Source organism: Nymphaea colorata, chromosome 12 (assembly GCF_008831285.2).
Source record: "Nymphaea colorata isolate Beijing-Zhang1983 chromosome 12, ASM883128v2, whole genome shotgun sequence".
In the NCBI taxonomy this organism is placed as follows: Eukaryota; Viridiplantae; Streptophyta; class Magnoliopsida; order Nymphaeales; family Nymphaeaceae; genus Nymphaea; species Nymphaea colorata.
This window is the reverse complement of record NC_045149.1, coordinates 14,654,870-14,667,317: the sequence shown is the minus strand read 5'-3', so window position 1 is coordinate 14,667,317 and position 12,448 is coordinate 14,654,870. Positions and strand designations below refer to the sequence as shown.

General features: G+C 45.9%; 1 protein-coding gene across 1 annotated transcript; it reads left to right on the top strand.

Moving 5' to 3' along the window:
• Positions 1-8,137: 8,137 nt before the first annotated feature.
• Positions 8,138-12,448, top strand: LOC116266290 (leucine-rich repeat receptor-like protein kinase TDR). Its single transcript, XM_031647438.2, has 2 exons — positions 8,138-11,161; positions 11,849-12,448. Exons 1-2 carry the CDS (start codon positions 8,416-8,418, stop codon positions 12,232-12,234), a joined length of 3,132 nt encoding a protein of 1,043 aa, XP_031503298.1. The 5' UTR covers positions 8,138-8,415; the 3' UTR covers positions 12,235-12,448.

Sequence of the window (12,448 nt, the reverse complement as noted above, 5' to 3'; positions counted from 1 at the left end):
TTTTTTTTCTTGAGATTTTCTTTCCTTAAACACATTAATTAAGAGATCCAGTTCTGGTTGGATAACTGGTCCAATTCCAAAAGTGTCGATACTCCTTGTGGAGGATCCATGCTTCAAAAGACACGGATATAAAGCAGATAACTTGGGCTCAATTCTCACGGTACAGTTTGGCAAGAGACAAAAAATTAAAGAGAAAAAAAGAAAGGGGGAAAAGAGAGAATGTTGGGGCATGCATTGCATTGGGAAAGATATTGTTCGTGCTTGCATTTGGAAATTGAGGTGAGATCAGCCTTTAACTTTATAGTCGTTCTCTTACTATGGCTTTTCAGAAATGGCAGCTAGTGGCAAACAAGGGTTCCTTCCACCAGCCAAAGCACTAGTTATAAATCTTGAAACTTTTGCATTGCCCGGACTTTTTTTTTATTTTTTTTTTTGCTTCGTGAACACACTATCTTTCAAGGTCGTATCGTATGAAACATGCCCATCAAACACTAGACAAGTTATCCCTCAAAACTCACTTTTGCATTGCCCGCACACTTTTTGGGATTTTACTTGGGGAAACCAAGCACGCCCAACCAACCATACGAGTTGAGAGACTTAGTCGCTCTCCTCACTGGCCTAAAACCTAAGAGGCTGGCGTACTTGAACTCTGAACTGACCGCCACTAGCCAAGGGGCAGGCTCCTGCCCCATTTAGGTATTAGTTGTGCAATGTATTTTTTTTTATTTGGGTTGAGTTTAGCCCTACCCAAATCCGAGGTTAAACTATTTGGCCGGCCCTGGAACAAAATCCTGGCTCCGCCCCTGCATCCAGGTGAGCCAAACACTTCTGGGTGGTGCTGATCAGCTAAATATATACCAAGGTGGCTCTGATCAGTTTCAGTTTTCAATCTCCACTACCATCATGCACCCAGCTGCATTCCAATTTCACTTTTAGCTGTCGAACACAGACTTGAAAGACGACTTCGGTGTCCAAGTAGCAAACAGTTGAAAAGAACTTTGAACAACGACTCAGTGGACAGCATTACTCCGCTAACTTTATCCTTACGAGATCAACAAGACAGTCTGCAACTCAATGGCCGCAAAGGCTGAACCCATCGAAGCAATGACTTCACATTGGCAAGAAATGAGATCATCTTTGCCGACAAGTCCTGCGCCCATTTCCCCTAGTGGATTTGGCACGAACCTTTAAATTGAAGAAAACTGAAATATATGGCCGGGTTTTGCGGTCTCTTAGGTCAAAGTAATGTCTCCCATAAATCAACTTTCATGGTGAAGAAAGAAAATGGGTGATCTCTAATGGTCAAAGTCTGATTATAACAAGGCTGGCAATATTGCTTATGTACTGCTAATCTAATGGACTACAGATCGAACCGCATTAACGTTTTTCAACAATTGCATAATTTTGCACCTTACGCGGAAACAAGGGAATTTTTGCTGTTTACATGCAAGAACTGTGGCAAGCACCACAAATTAATGGCGCTAAACAGAAGGCAAACAAACGGGCCAGTTAAAGGACAGCTAGATGCAAAGAAGGTCAGCCTGAAGTCGGATCTGGTACTCCCACTAGTGATGGAGGCATATGTGGGCTTCTGTGGTCAGTTGCCCACACGGATCCACGTTTATATTACTTATTTATATATTAGTGCCTTATAACCATTCACTTAAGTCATTTATGGTGCCCCCTCAGCTATTTGACTTTCTCAAGGGTCTGCCTTCCTACCAGAAGTTAAAGGAGCAGTAGGTATAAAATTTTAAATTTTTAAGGGACATCAATATATAAATAAGAAAAATTGCTCAAAAATATCAAGCTTTGTTGTTTTGGCTTTGTGGGCAATCACCTACAAGTAGCCCACACACCTGTATCCACCCCCAACTGAATCTCCAGTGAAGTTTTTGTGTTTTATATGAAGATAAAATAGATTATATTTTAATGAATACACAATCCCCCAATCCCTCTACACAGGAGCACAGATCCTTTTGTGTACAGACAGGATCTATTATATATGTCGATCTGCCAGGCCAACGTCTAATGACTCCTTAATCATATGATACCGCTGCTGATCACACCTTATCGTCTTTGCTCCTTGATTAACATGTTTCTGTACTCACCAATCCAATCATATTTTTCTCGTATTTTTGAAATTTTTACAGTCTGGTGCGAAGGGAACAGAGAGGGAACAAGAGCAGCAGATTTTCTAATATAAAAGAAGGAACTTACTTTATATAAATAAAGCTCTCTCTCTCTCACATGAGCTCCTCCCCATGTGAAAGTTTGATTGATAATGGTCGATCAGTTCATTCAAAATCGGAGAAAAGGCAGGAAGGTTTTAATCATATTCCTTGTTTTAGAAAAGAGATATTTTCTCGAGGGGAATCTTTGAGCATGATTTCATGCTTGGAGCGAGATCCAACAAAACGCTTGTCGAGCTTCCAAAGGCGATCGGTTGATGTAATTCTGCGGGGACTTTGATATTAGGGTTTTTACTTTGAGATGCAGGAAAAGGAAGGAGCAGCAGGTCCCCACCCGACTTCATCAAACATTCCCTTCCATCTTCTCTTCCTTTTTGGCCGCATAAAAAATATACTTGCTTACAAAGCTCATCAAAAGTTAGAAAAGGCTGCTGATCTCTAGTTCGATCTTGAATGATCAAGGGGCCGGACCGTTCTTTTTTCTCTTTTTCCTTCAAAAGAAAAATGTTTGAATATACTTGAACAGGACCCAGTACACACACACAAACAAGAAATGTGTTGGTCCACATCCCTTTAGATTCCAAAAAAGAATGGTACCAACATCAAATTTCTTTTGAGGTCATGCATTAGTGAAGGTAGATATGTATTGTCATGATATTTACTTATGATTTTTTAAGAGATGAAAATTTTTAACTTTTCAAATCATGCAACTTGATGGAAAACTTAGTCATTGTCCATACATTGATTAAATTAAAACTATGTTCCTTAGCTAATAAGCATTAAAATACGCATCTAAATAATTCGCCCTTATCTCTTTTTTTTTTTTAAATATATGCAAACACTTTACGTGCGTCCCCGAGGTTCTTCTTTGGTTCTCCTTTTGCTTTGTTGGCGAAATGTCTTGTCGTCGCCTGCATACTCGTTGTCACACTCAAACGTCAAGTCAAGATACTTTATTCAATTTGGTGTCATCATACATCAGAATAAGGTTTCTCTAAGTCAGCAAATGAGGCTGATTTAAAAATTGATGACAAGAGCATGTTTTTAATGTTTGCTTCTTTTTTTTTTTTCCTCTTCTTTATTTATAAGTAAAATAAGGTGCTCGCCCTTTAGAATATACGTTGCAACATGAACTAGTCCTCCTGATTGCTTTATTTACCTACCTTTCAAGGCTTCAAACACTACAAAAGCTGCAAGAACCATACGAATTTCATTTTACAAAATAAATGGTAACCATTATGAGCATTAATAAGGTTTTGCTTTGAAATAGTTATACATATCCCCTAATAATAAGCACAGTGTACCTAGTCAAACTGGCACAAAGAAAATGCCGCATCACAAGTGAAATTCATGTAGATGCAATGCTTTTGGCGAGTGAGGTACAGAAGAATATTAAGTTAACAGCGTATTGTCGTTACACCAGGCTTCGATGCAACCATGAATATTGAAGACAATAAAAAGAAGCTTCAAGTATCATCTTAGCATCCTCTCGCTCACCTAAAAATAGTTATAGAAGAGTATAATGATTTTTTTTTTCTTTTTTTGGTATTTGTCGATTATAAAGTGCCATCTGCAACCCTCTTGGATCTGTGGGACTCACCCCTTATGATGACATGAACTCCACTCTCTATATTTGCTCACTACCTGCAAGCATCATCCTTTATCGTTTTCTTCTTTTAATCTTTTGTCCCATTGCAGGCAAAGTGCGGGATTTGAGCGCTACTTATATCCTGCGCATCATTGGCTCTAAGAAATCTCATTTGTTTGCCAGTAAAAGAAAAAGGCGCCGCCCTAAAGCGATGCGTGAATCCGAAGCCATACCAAATATAAACGATGGGACGTGAAGAAGAAAAAAATGTTGTGAACAGATAGAAATGAGGAAGTTCATGCAAACTTGATGGTATTGATCACTAAATCAAGTTATAACATATATTCTGCAATGTATGATTCCTAAACCAAGTTTTTGCTAGGAATATAAATGTTCGGATAATTGAACCCGTTTCGACTCAAACTCAAACCGATCAAGCTCCACTGCATCATGACAGACTTCAATTGAGTTGAGCCTGATTCAACCGGATTGCTCGCCATGGGATGACCAGAAAAGCACTTGGTTATGGACCACCAGCACCGCATTCATGATGAGTATTTGGATCGATGGTGGATCAGAGATTGAAGGGCACTTGTCTGTGGGCCAATTTTCCATCTACTCATGATCACCCTGCAAGACTTGGCTCCACATTATCAAAAGCCTGCCTCCTAGGACGTCCTCTAAAGTCAGATCTAAAAGTGGCTGGATCGTATGAAGCCCGATCCGACCCGTAGAATTTTCTCTTTTCAACAATATAATCTTAATATAGACCAAAAACGGTTCTTGAACCACTTCTAACCCTAAATTTTGCAGATGCAAACCAGAAGGCATCCATCAACAAACTCCCAATGTATAAATTCCTTGCCCAAATGGAATTAAATCAGTAACTCACCCACCAAAAACAAATGGGTTGTCACTTTTACTTGCAAACCGTGTACCCACTAGTGGGTAAGGTATGCAGAACTGTTATGAGATATGATTGTCGTGAGCAATTGTTCATACAAGTGTCTATTTCATATCGAAAAAACTGCATAGTAATTTTTGGTTGCGTCCCTGACATTGATATAAACTTGCACACTTGACACATTAAAATAAGGGTTCGATCGTGTCTCAACAGCAACTACTGCTACTAGCAACAACAATAATGCCTATAATAACAGTGCGTAGTTTTCGAAACAGAGAGCTTGCTGTTGCTGGTGTCTTTGGATCCCAAGGGGAAGATTGATGGCAGAGAAGAAAGCAGAAGGAATATGAATGATGGGAAAGCGAGGTGGGCAATGATTTGGTCAAAGGGATGGGGAGAGAGGGTAGCTAGCAGTAGCAGTGGAAGACGAACCATGGCAGTGTCAAAACCCCACGAAGGCGTGCCACTCCCCTGCCAGTTTCTGCCAGCCTTTCCCCCACATCCACATATCCACAGCCTTTAAGTCAATGTGTTCTGTGTGGGCCCCTGACCCTCTGTGTGTGTGTGTGTGTGTGTCTTAAATGAGTTTGGACGAATGGATTCTTTGATTTCCCCTTGCTTAGGAACTCTTGGGTTTACGACATTATCGTTTCATAAACACAAAGAAATAACACGGAGATTAATTTGTAGCAATGGCAGACGAGATTTTGATCCGTTTCTCTTCTTTTTCTTCTCGTCTTTCGTCACTTTACTGTTCGGAATATGATCATGTTAAGCTAATTATGAAGCAAGCCTTCTGGGTCTGAACTGCAGAGATTTGTATCACCGTAAGCAATACTGCTAATTAGCAACCGAGCTGTGGATAAAATAGATTCACACAGGTTCAGCATTCGACGTCTCTGCAGAAGATCTTGCTCTGCAACGTGTGCGGTACTAAACTCGCTCCACTGAAATCCAAGAGGGAGGAGACGATCTTCGGTCTGTCAAGTATATGTCAGCCACAAATGGAACTCTGAAGAAGAAGCTGAGCAAAAGCGAGTCCCTGGCGGAGTGCGTGAAATGATTTAGAAGGTGAAAAAGAAAGAGAAGAGCAACAGAGAGAAAGGGCAGTAAATAGATGGATTCGGCTGCAGAGGAAGAGTGGCGTTTACGTTTCGGTGTTGCATGATCTTTAGCGTGTGCTGGTGAATCGATGTGTTCCAAATAACAGTATGGATTGATAACTGAGGGACTGCACGCACGAGAGAAACTTGTGATCAAGAGAAGGTGATGATTGCTGTTTGCTCCTGCCCAACATGCTGCAGTGTGGCACAGCAGCACATGCTTTCATATTTCTTCCCTACTCTTCTCTTAACCAAAGCAACCTACTCTCGTTAAAGATGTCATTTAAAGATTTTTACGTTGCTAATAGTTGTGTAGCATTGATTTTTGAACATTCTCAACTTACCAACTTCTTTTTATAGATAAATATTTCGTACAACTAATTTGCTTCAAGGATTGGTAGTCTGTTTGAGGGGACTGCATACAATGTGTTTTAGTTTGTTTTCTTTTAAGTGCTACTTTTTAAATGGGAGCATGTGCAACATTCAAGTTGATGGGTGTACCATACGACCACTTAAATCCCTGAACAACCTTGAACTTTGGACTGACAACTAATTAAGGATCTTCAATTAAACAATACTTCCTAAAAGCTTAGACAGTAGAATGGTAGGGTTAAAACTTGATTCAGGTTTAAAATTTTCTCAAATACTCGCATTTGTCGTTTAAATGGATGTAATTTAGTTGTACCCGTATCAACAAGGCGGTTGGATAACATTCAAGTGGTCTAAATTCAAGTAACTATGTAAAAGAAATGGAAATTATAAAATTAAATGGTTCAGGCCCTTAAATCCAAGTTGCAAGATTGAGTTTGGTATAAATTCAAAATCAAATACAAAACAATGGACCAAAACCACAACAAAGAAATCCAAAACAATCTACGTCCCTAGTTCCTAATGTTAATCAACAAGATTAGAACCACAAGCTTCCCAAAGATCATCATTTATATATAGTGGGAAGGAGAAAGTGGGGCGGCCACTAGGGCAACCCGGATCTCCTGTTTGGACCCACCCACCTCCAAAACACCAACTCCTTATTTATTTATGAGGTCCCAAGCAAATAACACTCTTGTGTGCGCGCACACATTCGCACGCAGAAGGACGTTAACAGAGAAAATCCTGTTTGGATGTCCAATACGTTTTTGTGAAATTGATGGATCATTAAATGGGGTGGCATAACGTCCCATATCATTGTTTATTGGGGTAAGCGACCAAACTTGGCCGTTATTAAAACGATTCAAGGCTCTCTTGACTCGCCCGGAAGTGGGGATGACGTCAGACAGTTGGGAGGTGGGTCAACTCCAAATCCAATCTGTGGTGTGGTCGTTCCATGAGGCGAAGTACCTCAAGTTGTGGAGTACGGACCACATACTGAGATGGATCGCAGATCCGATATGGGACGGCTTCACGCCTGCGACAGCCAGATCACGCTCTAGGGGCGGTGACCCATGCGTGCCAGACGAGTTGCTCGGGGCGGATCCAAATGAATGATCCAGATCTGAAATTATACTTAGGGTTTTAGGATTGGGCGTCATCCACATAAACCTTCGATCTAACTTCATAAAAGATCTTATAAAGCAGTTCCGGACCCTGTCGAAGGCATTTGTTTATGGATCTGACTCCGAATTAACCTGCCCGCCGGCCTGATCCATATATATTAGAGAGAGAAAGGAGGGAGAGAGAGAGAGTGGTTTAAAGAAAAGCAGAAAAGAAAAGGTAGGGGCCATGCAATCATTGCTGTCCAGACATTCCTCCTCTTCTCTCTTATGAAAATTGAACAAAAAGAGAAGCGAGCAAAAGTTCAAAAAAAAGAAGAGTATACCCTTTCCTCTCTCTCTCTAAGATCCAGATCGAGCATGGAACTATTTATCCAAATAAGTAATGGGAAGCGGCTACGGCTCCACGCCCTCGGCGGTGGCACTTGGGGGGGGGGGGCTAGCTAGGAGACCAGAAGTACAAAAGAGGGGCCATCCTTTCCCTTTACCAACCTTTTTTGAAACCCCGATCACGCGAAAAAAGAAGCCTGTGGGGTGTGTCTCTTCTGTCTTTCCTCGAGTACAATCCAGCCTCCATGTTGAGAACCTGTATACACACAGAGTTAGTTGCATTAAGTGAGGGAAACTTGAATGCAGAGGGGGTTAGTAAAGACGAAGCACATTAAACATCGGCACTTATTTAAACACCAAAAACAGCCGTTCAGCCCTTTGAAATATGAAACTATTCAAACGTTTTTCCTTCTTGCTTCAAAATTGAAATGCTTCAAGTGCATTGAATTATCTTTACTTCTGAAATAAAGTTACTTAAATATTAACATTGAGATACTGAGAAAAGCAAAGGTAAAGCGAACAGTAACAATGGCAGAGGGTTCAAATCGTCCCCTTAATACGCACGCTCAAAAGACCTTCTTGTGGGCAGTTTTCACTATTCTACTGCACAGAGGGGAGAGAGAGAGAGGGGTAAAGGAGGAGGACGCACAAATTTTACTCTCCAGCCACAGCAGTCCACAGAAGTCATCATCATGAACTCTCTGCACCAAGCACTCCGAAAAAACACCAATCCTTCTGCCTTATATGCCCAGCCAAATGCCGCTTTCTTTCTCACACAGATGCCTACACCCTAACCACCTCCACCACCATGCTTCTTCATGCTACGTTTCTCCACCCTCTTCTTCTGCTCTTCTTCCTCACACCCTTAGCACTCTCCAGCACCATCCCCACCACCCTCTTTTCTCTCCTCTCTCTGAAATCCTCACTCTCAGACCCTTCAAATGCCCTCCACGATTGGAACACCACCACCAAAGCAGCCACCGGTGCCACCACTTATCCCCGACCACCATGGTGCAGCTGGTCCGGCGTCACCTGCCACCCCCGAACCCTCCAAGTCATCTCCCTGGACATTTCCCGCCGCAACCTCTCCGGCACCATCCCCCGGGAAATCCGCCTCCTGACGCAGCTGCGCCATCTGAACCTCAGCAATAACGCCTTCGAGGGCCCACTCCAGCCGGCCATCTTTCGGCTGCCCTCCCTAAGAACCATGGACATCAACCATAACAACTTCAACGCCACATTCCCTCCGGGCTTTGAAGCCCTTCGTTCGCTGGCCTACTTCTCCGCCTTCAGCAACAGCTTCACGGGACCCCTGCCCGCTCGCCTGCCCCCTTTTTTGCAGCACCTCAATCTTGGGGGCAGCTACTTCACGGGCAGCATTCCGGCGAGTTATGGCGGCTATCCGACTCTTCGATTCATCCACCTCGCCGGGAACGTCCTGGCCGGCCCCCTGCCTTCCCAGCTCGGCAACCTCACCAGACTCGAGCACCTCGAGGTCGGCTACAACGACTATTCCGGCGGCCTCCCTCGCGAGTTCGGATCGATGGCCTCCCTGTCCTACCTCGACGTCTCGTCGGCGAACCTATCCGGGACGCTCCCGCCTGAGATATCTAACCTCACGCGTCTCAATTCGCTGTTCCTCTTCAAGAACCGGTTCGCTGGCGACATCCCACCGGAGATCGCGCGCCTGCAATTTCTCTCGGTTCTCGACCTCTCCGACAACCGGCTCTCCGGCGAAATCCCGTCCGGAATTTCCCTCCTGGGAAATCTGACATTCCTGAATCTCATGAGCAACAGACTCGGTGGCAGCATTCCTGATGGCGTCTCCGATCTCCCCAATTTGGAAACACTGCTTCTGTGGAACAACTCGCTCACGGGATGGATCCCTCAGACGCTTGGGCTTAACGGACGGCTCACTTACCTTGACGTCTCGTCTAACTTCTTGACCGGTCCGATTCCCGATACGCTCTGCGCCGGACAGAGGCTCTACCGATTGATCCTCTTCTCCAACCTCCTCACCGGGCCGATTCCCGATTCTCTCGCCCACTGCGCGTTGTTATGGCGATTCAGAGCGGAGGAAAACCGTCTCTCCGGCGAAATCCCTGAGGGATTCGGATCGTTACGCAACTTGACGTACGTCGATCTCAGCCGAAATAATTTTTCCGGCAGAATTCCTGACGATCTCAGTCGGGCGCCGAGGTTGCAGTTCATGAACATTTCAAGAAACCGATTTGAGACTGGCCTTCCTGATCGGATTTGGGGATTTCCGAGCCTTCAGATCTTCTCGGCTAGTTATTGCGACCTGACCGGCGGTATTCCCCAGTTTCTCGACGGTTGCCAGAATATCTACAAGGTCGAACTCGAAGGGAACCGTCTCGCCGGAAGCATACCGGAAGATATCGGAAGCTGCGAGAAGCTTGTCACGGTCCGTTTCAGCAAGAACTCGCTGTCCGGCCGGATTCCGTCGGAGCTAGCGACGCTTCCGTCGATCACCGAGATCGATCTGTCGCAGAACTCGCTCTCCGGCGAGATTCCGGAGTTGTTCGTGAACTGCAGCACTCTCGAGAGTTTCAACGTCTCATACAACATGCTCTCAGGCAGAGTGCCCTCGTCGGGCCCTATCTTCCAGCAACTCCATCCTTCGTCATTTACAGGAAACCCTGGCCTATGCGGTGGCGTGCTCCGCCCGTGCCCCGAGCCAGCCGATGTCTCGTCGGAGAATCCATCCCAGCAACGGCGTGAAAAGAAGACGGCAGGACCGCTGGTGTGGATCCTCGCCGTGGCGGTCGCTACCGGAATGTTCGCGCTGGTGGTCGGCCAGCGGGTGCTCCACCGGACCATCGTTGTTTACGGCATCGGCCGGAACTACAAGCGGGAGGTTAGAATGGGTCCATGGACGATGACGGCCTTCCAGCGGTTGAATTTCACGGTCGACGCTGTGGTGCAGTGCCTGAATTCGGGGGAGAACATCGTGGGCATGGGCTCCGCGGGAACCGTCTTCCGGGCGTCCATGCCTGGCGGCGAGGTCATCGCCGTGAAGAAGCTCTGGGGGCGGCCATGCAAGGGAAGAGGGACGAAACCCGGAGGCAGCAGCGGCGTCCTATCGGAAGTGGAGGTCCTGGGGAGGGTCCGGCACCGAAACATCGTCCGGCTCTTGGGGTGCTGCAGCAACGATGATACGACGCTGCTGCTGTATGAGTACATGCCCAACGGCAACCTCGACGACTGGTTGCACGGGAAGAAGGATGGGTCGACGTCGTCCGCGCCGTTCGATCACCCGGACGACGACGGCGATCGAAAGAAGGACGGTTCGGCGGGGCCTGCCGGCGATTGGGTGACGCGGTACAAGATCGCGGTGGGAGTGGCGGAAGGGATCAAGTACCTGCACCACGATTGCCAGCCGTTGATCGTGCATCGAGATCTGAAGCCGAGCAACATCCTGCTGGACGCGGACATGGAGGCTCGAGTCGCCGACTTCGGGGTCGCGAAGCTGTTGGACGAAACCGATGGGTCCATGTCTGTCATCGCCGGTTCCTACGGCTACATAGCGCCCGGTATATACTCTTTTCCCATCCCCACCGTGTTCTTCTTTTTCCGAACCTCGATCGCCCGAGCACGAGTTCAACTACTACTCGAGTCCAGGACATGATCTCTTACTTATTTTCTTTTACATGGGAGCCAAGTAGATCGTGCTTTTGAAGTCCACTGTTTGTTTAAATAGTAAATATTTAACATAGCCTTCAAGAGCCGAACAGGCTCGCCTTGTTTGCACGCGGTGGGTCCAAACATGGGCTGGTCACTTGATCTCGTGGTTCGGTGCCAGTCGATAGTCTTCGTCTGACCGACTTGGAGCCACCGCGTCCAACGCAAACGAGGGAGTACGGGCGGGGGCTTCATTGAGTCCGACAGATCTCAGACCTAGTCGTTCCGGACAGCCAGGAGAGGAGGAACCATTCTGTAGCCTGTAGGCTCTACGGTCGCATGGCCTCAGATTCTGCTGGCCTCGTAGATCGTAAGAGTGTAGAGAGGTGTCCTCTCTGTGTGATTCTCAATAAAGTCGATAGTCAAAGCAGACGAAAGGTCTGATCTGCCTAGCTCGATGGGTCCCAATGGACGACATTGTTCTCTCCAACAGTGAAATGAGCTGCGTTTCCTTCTGAAAGATTTGGCCTAATGGCTGCCACGCTGCTTACTGGTTAGAGCGAAGCCCTTGACAGATTTGGTTGTCTTCTTTCTTGCAGAATATGCCTACACGCTGCAGGTGGATCAGAAGAGCGACATCTACAGCTTCGGCGTGGTTTTAATGGAGATCATCAGCGGAAGGAGGTCGGTGGATGGCGAGTTCGGCGACGGCAACAGCATAGTCGACTGGGTTCGGGAGAAGATCAGGAGCAAGGAGGGGGCGTTGGAGGTGCTGGACAAGAAGGCCGGGGCCGAGTGCGAGTCCGTGCGCGAAGAAATGTTGTTGGTCCTGAGAGTGGCGCTGCTGTGCACGGCCAGGTCCCCTGCCGACCGGCCGACCATGCGGGACGTGGTGTCAATGTTGCGGGAAGCAAAGCCAAAGCGAAAGGATGTCCCCGAAGGCATTGCCGGTGGTCATGGAGGAGACGGCCGCCCTGTAAAATAGACTTTACTATACATTGAACATTGAATTCTATAGGGCTTGAGACTAGCTTTTTTTTCTTTTTCTTTTTTTCAAGGTAGACAGACATGTTCTCCTACTTTTTTTTTACCGCTCACCTTTCGATCAGTTTATGATAAAAGTGTAAAGAGTCTTTCTTATTCTACGGTACTACCATTGTATTGCGATTATTGTGTAGTAACAATCTCAGTTAAATTAA

What these genes read in the sequence shown, in the direction of transcription:
- LOC116266290 (XM_031647438.2), top strand. Translation starts at nt 8,416, where the DNA reads ATGCTTCTTCATGCTACGTTTCTCCACCCTCTTCTTCTGCTCTTCTTC. An exon ending in CTACGGCTACATAGCGCCCG is followed by an intron (nt 11,162 to 11,848) that starts GTATATACTCTT and finishes TCTTTCTTGCAG; the next exon opens with AATATGCCTACACGCTGCAG.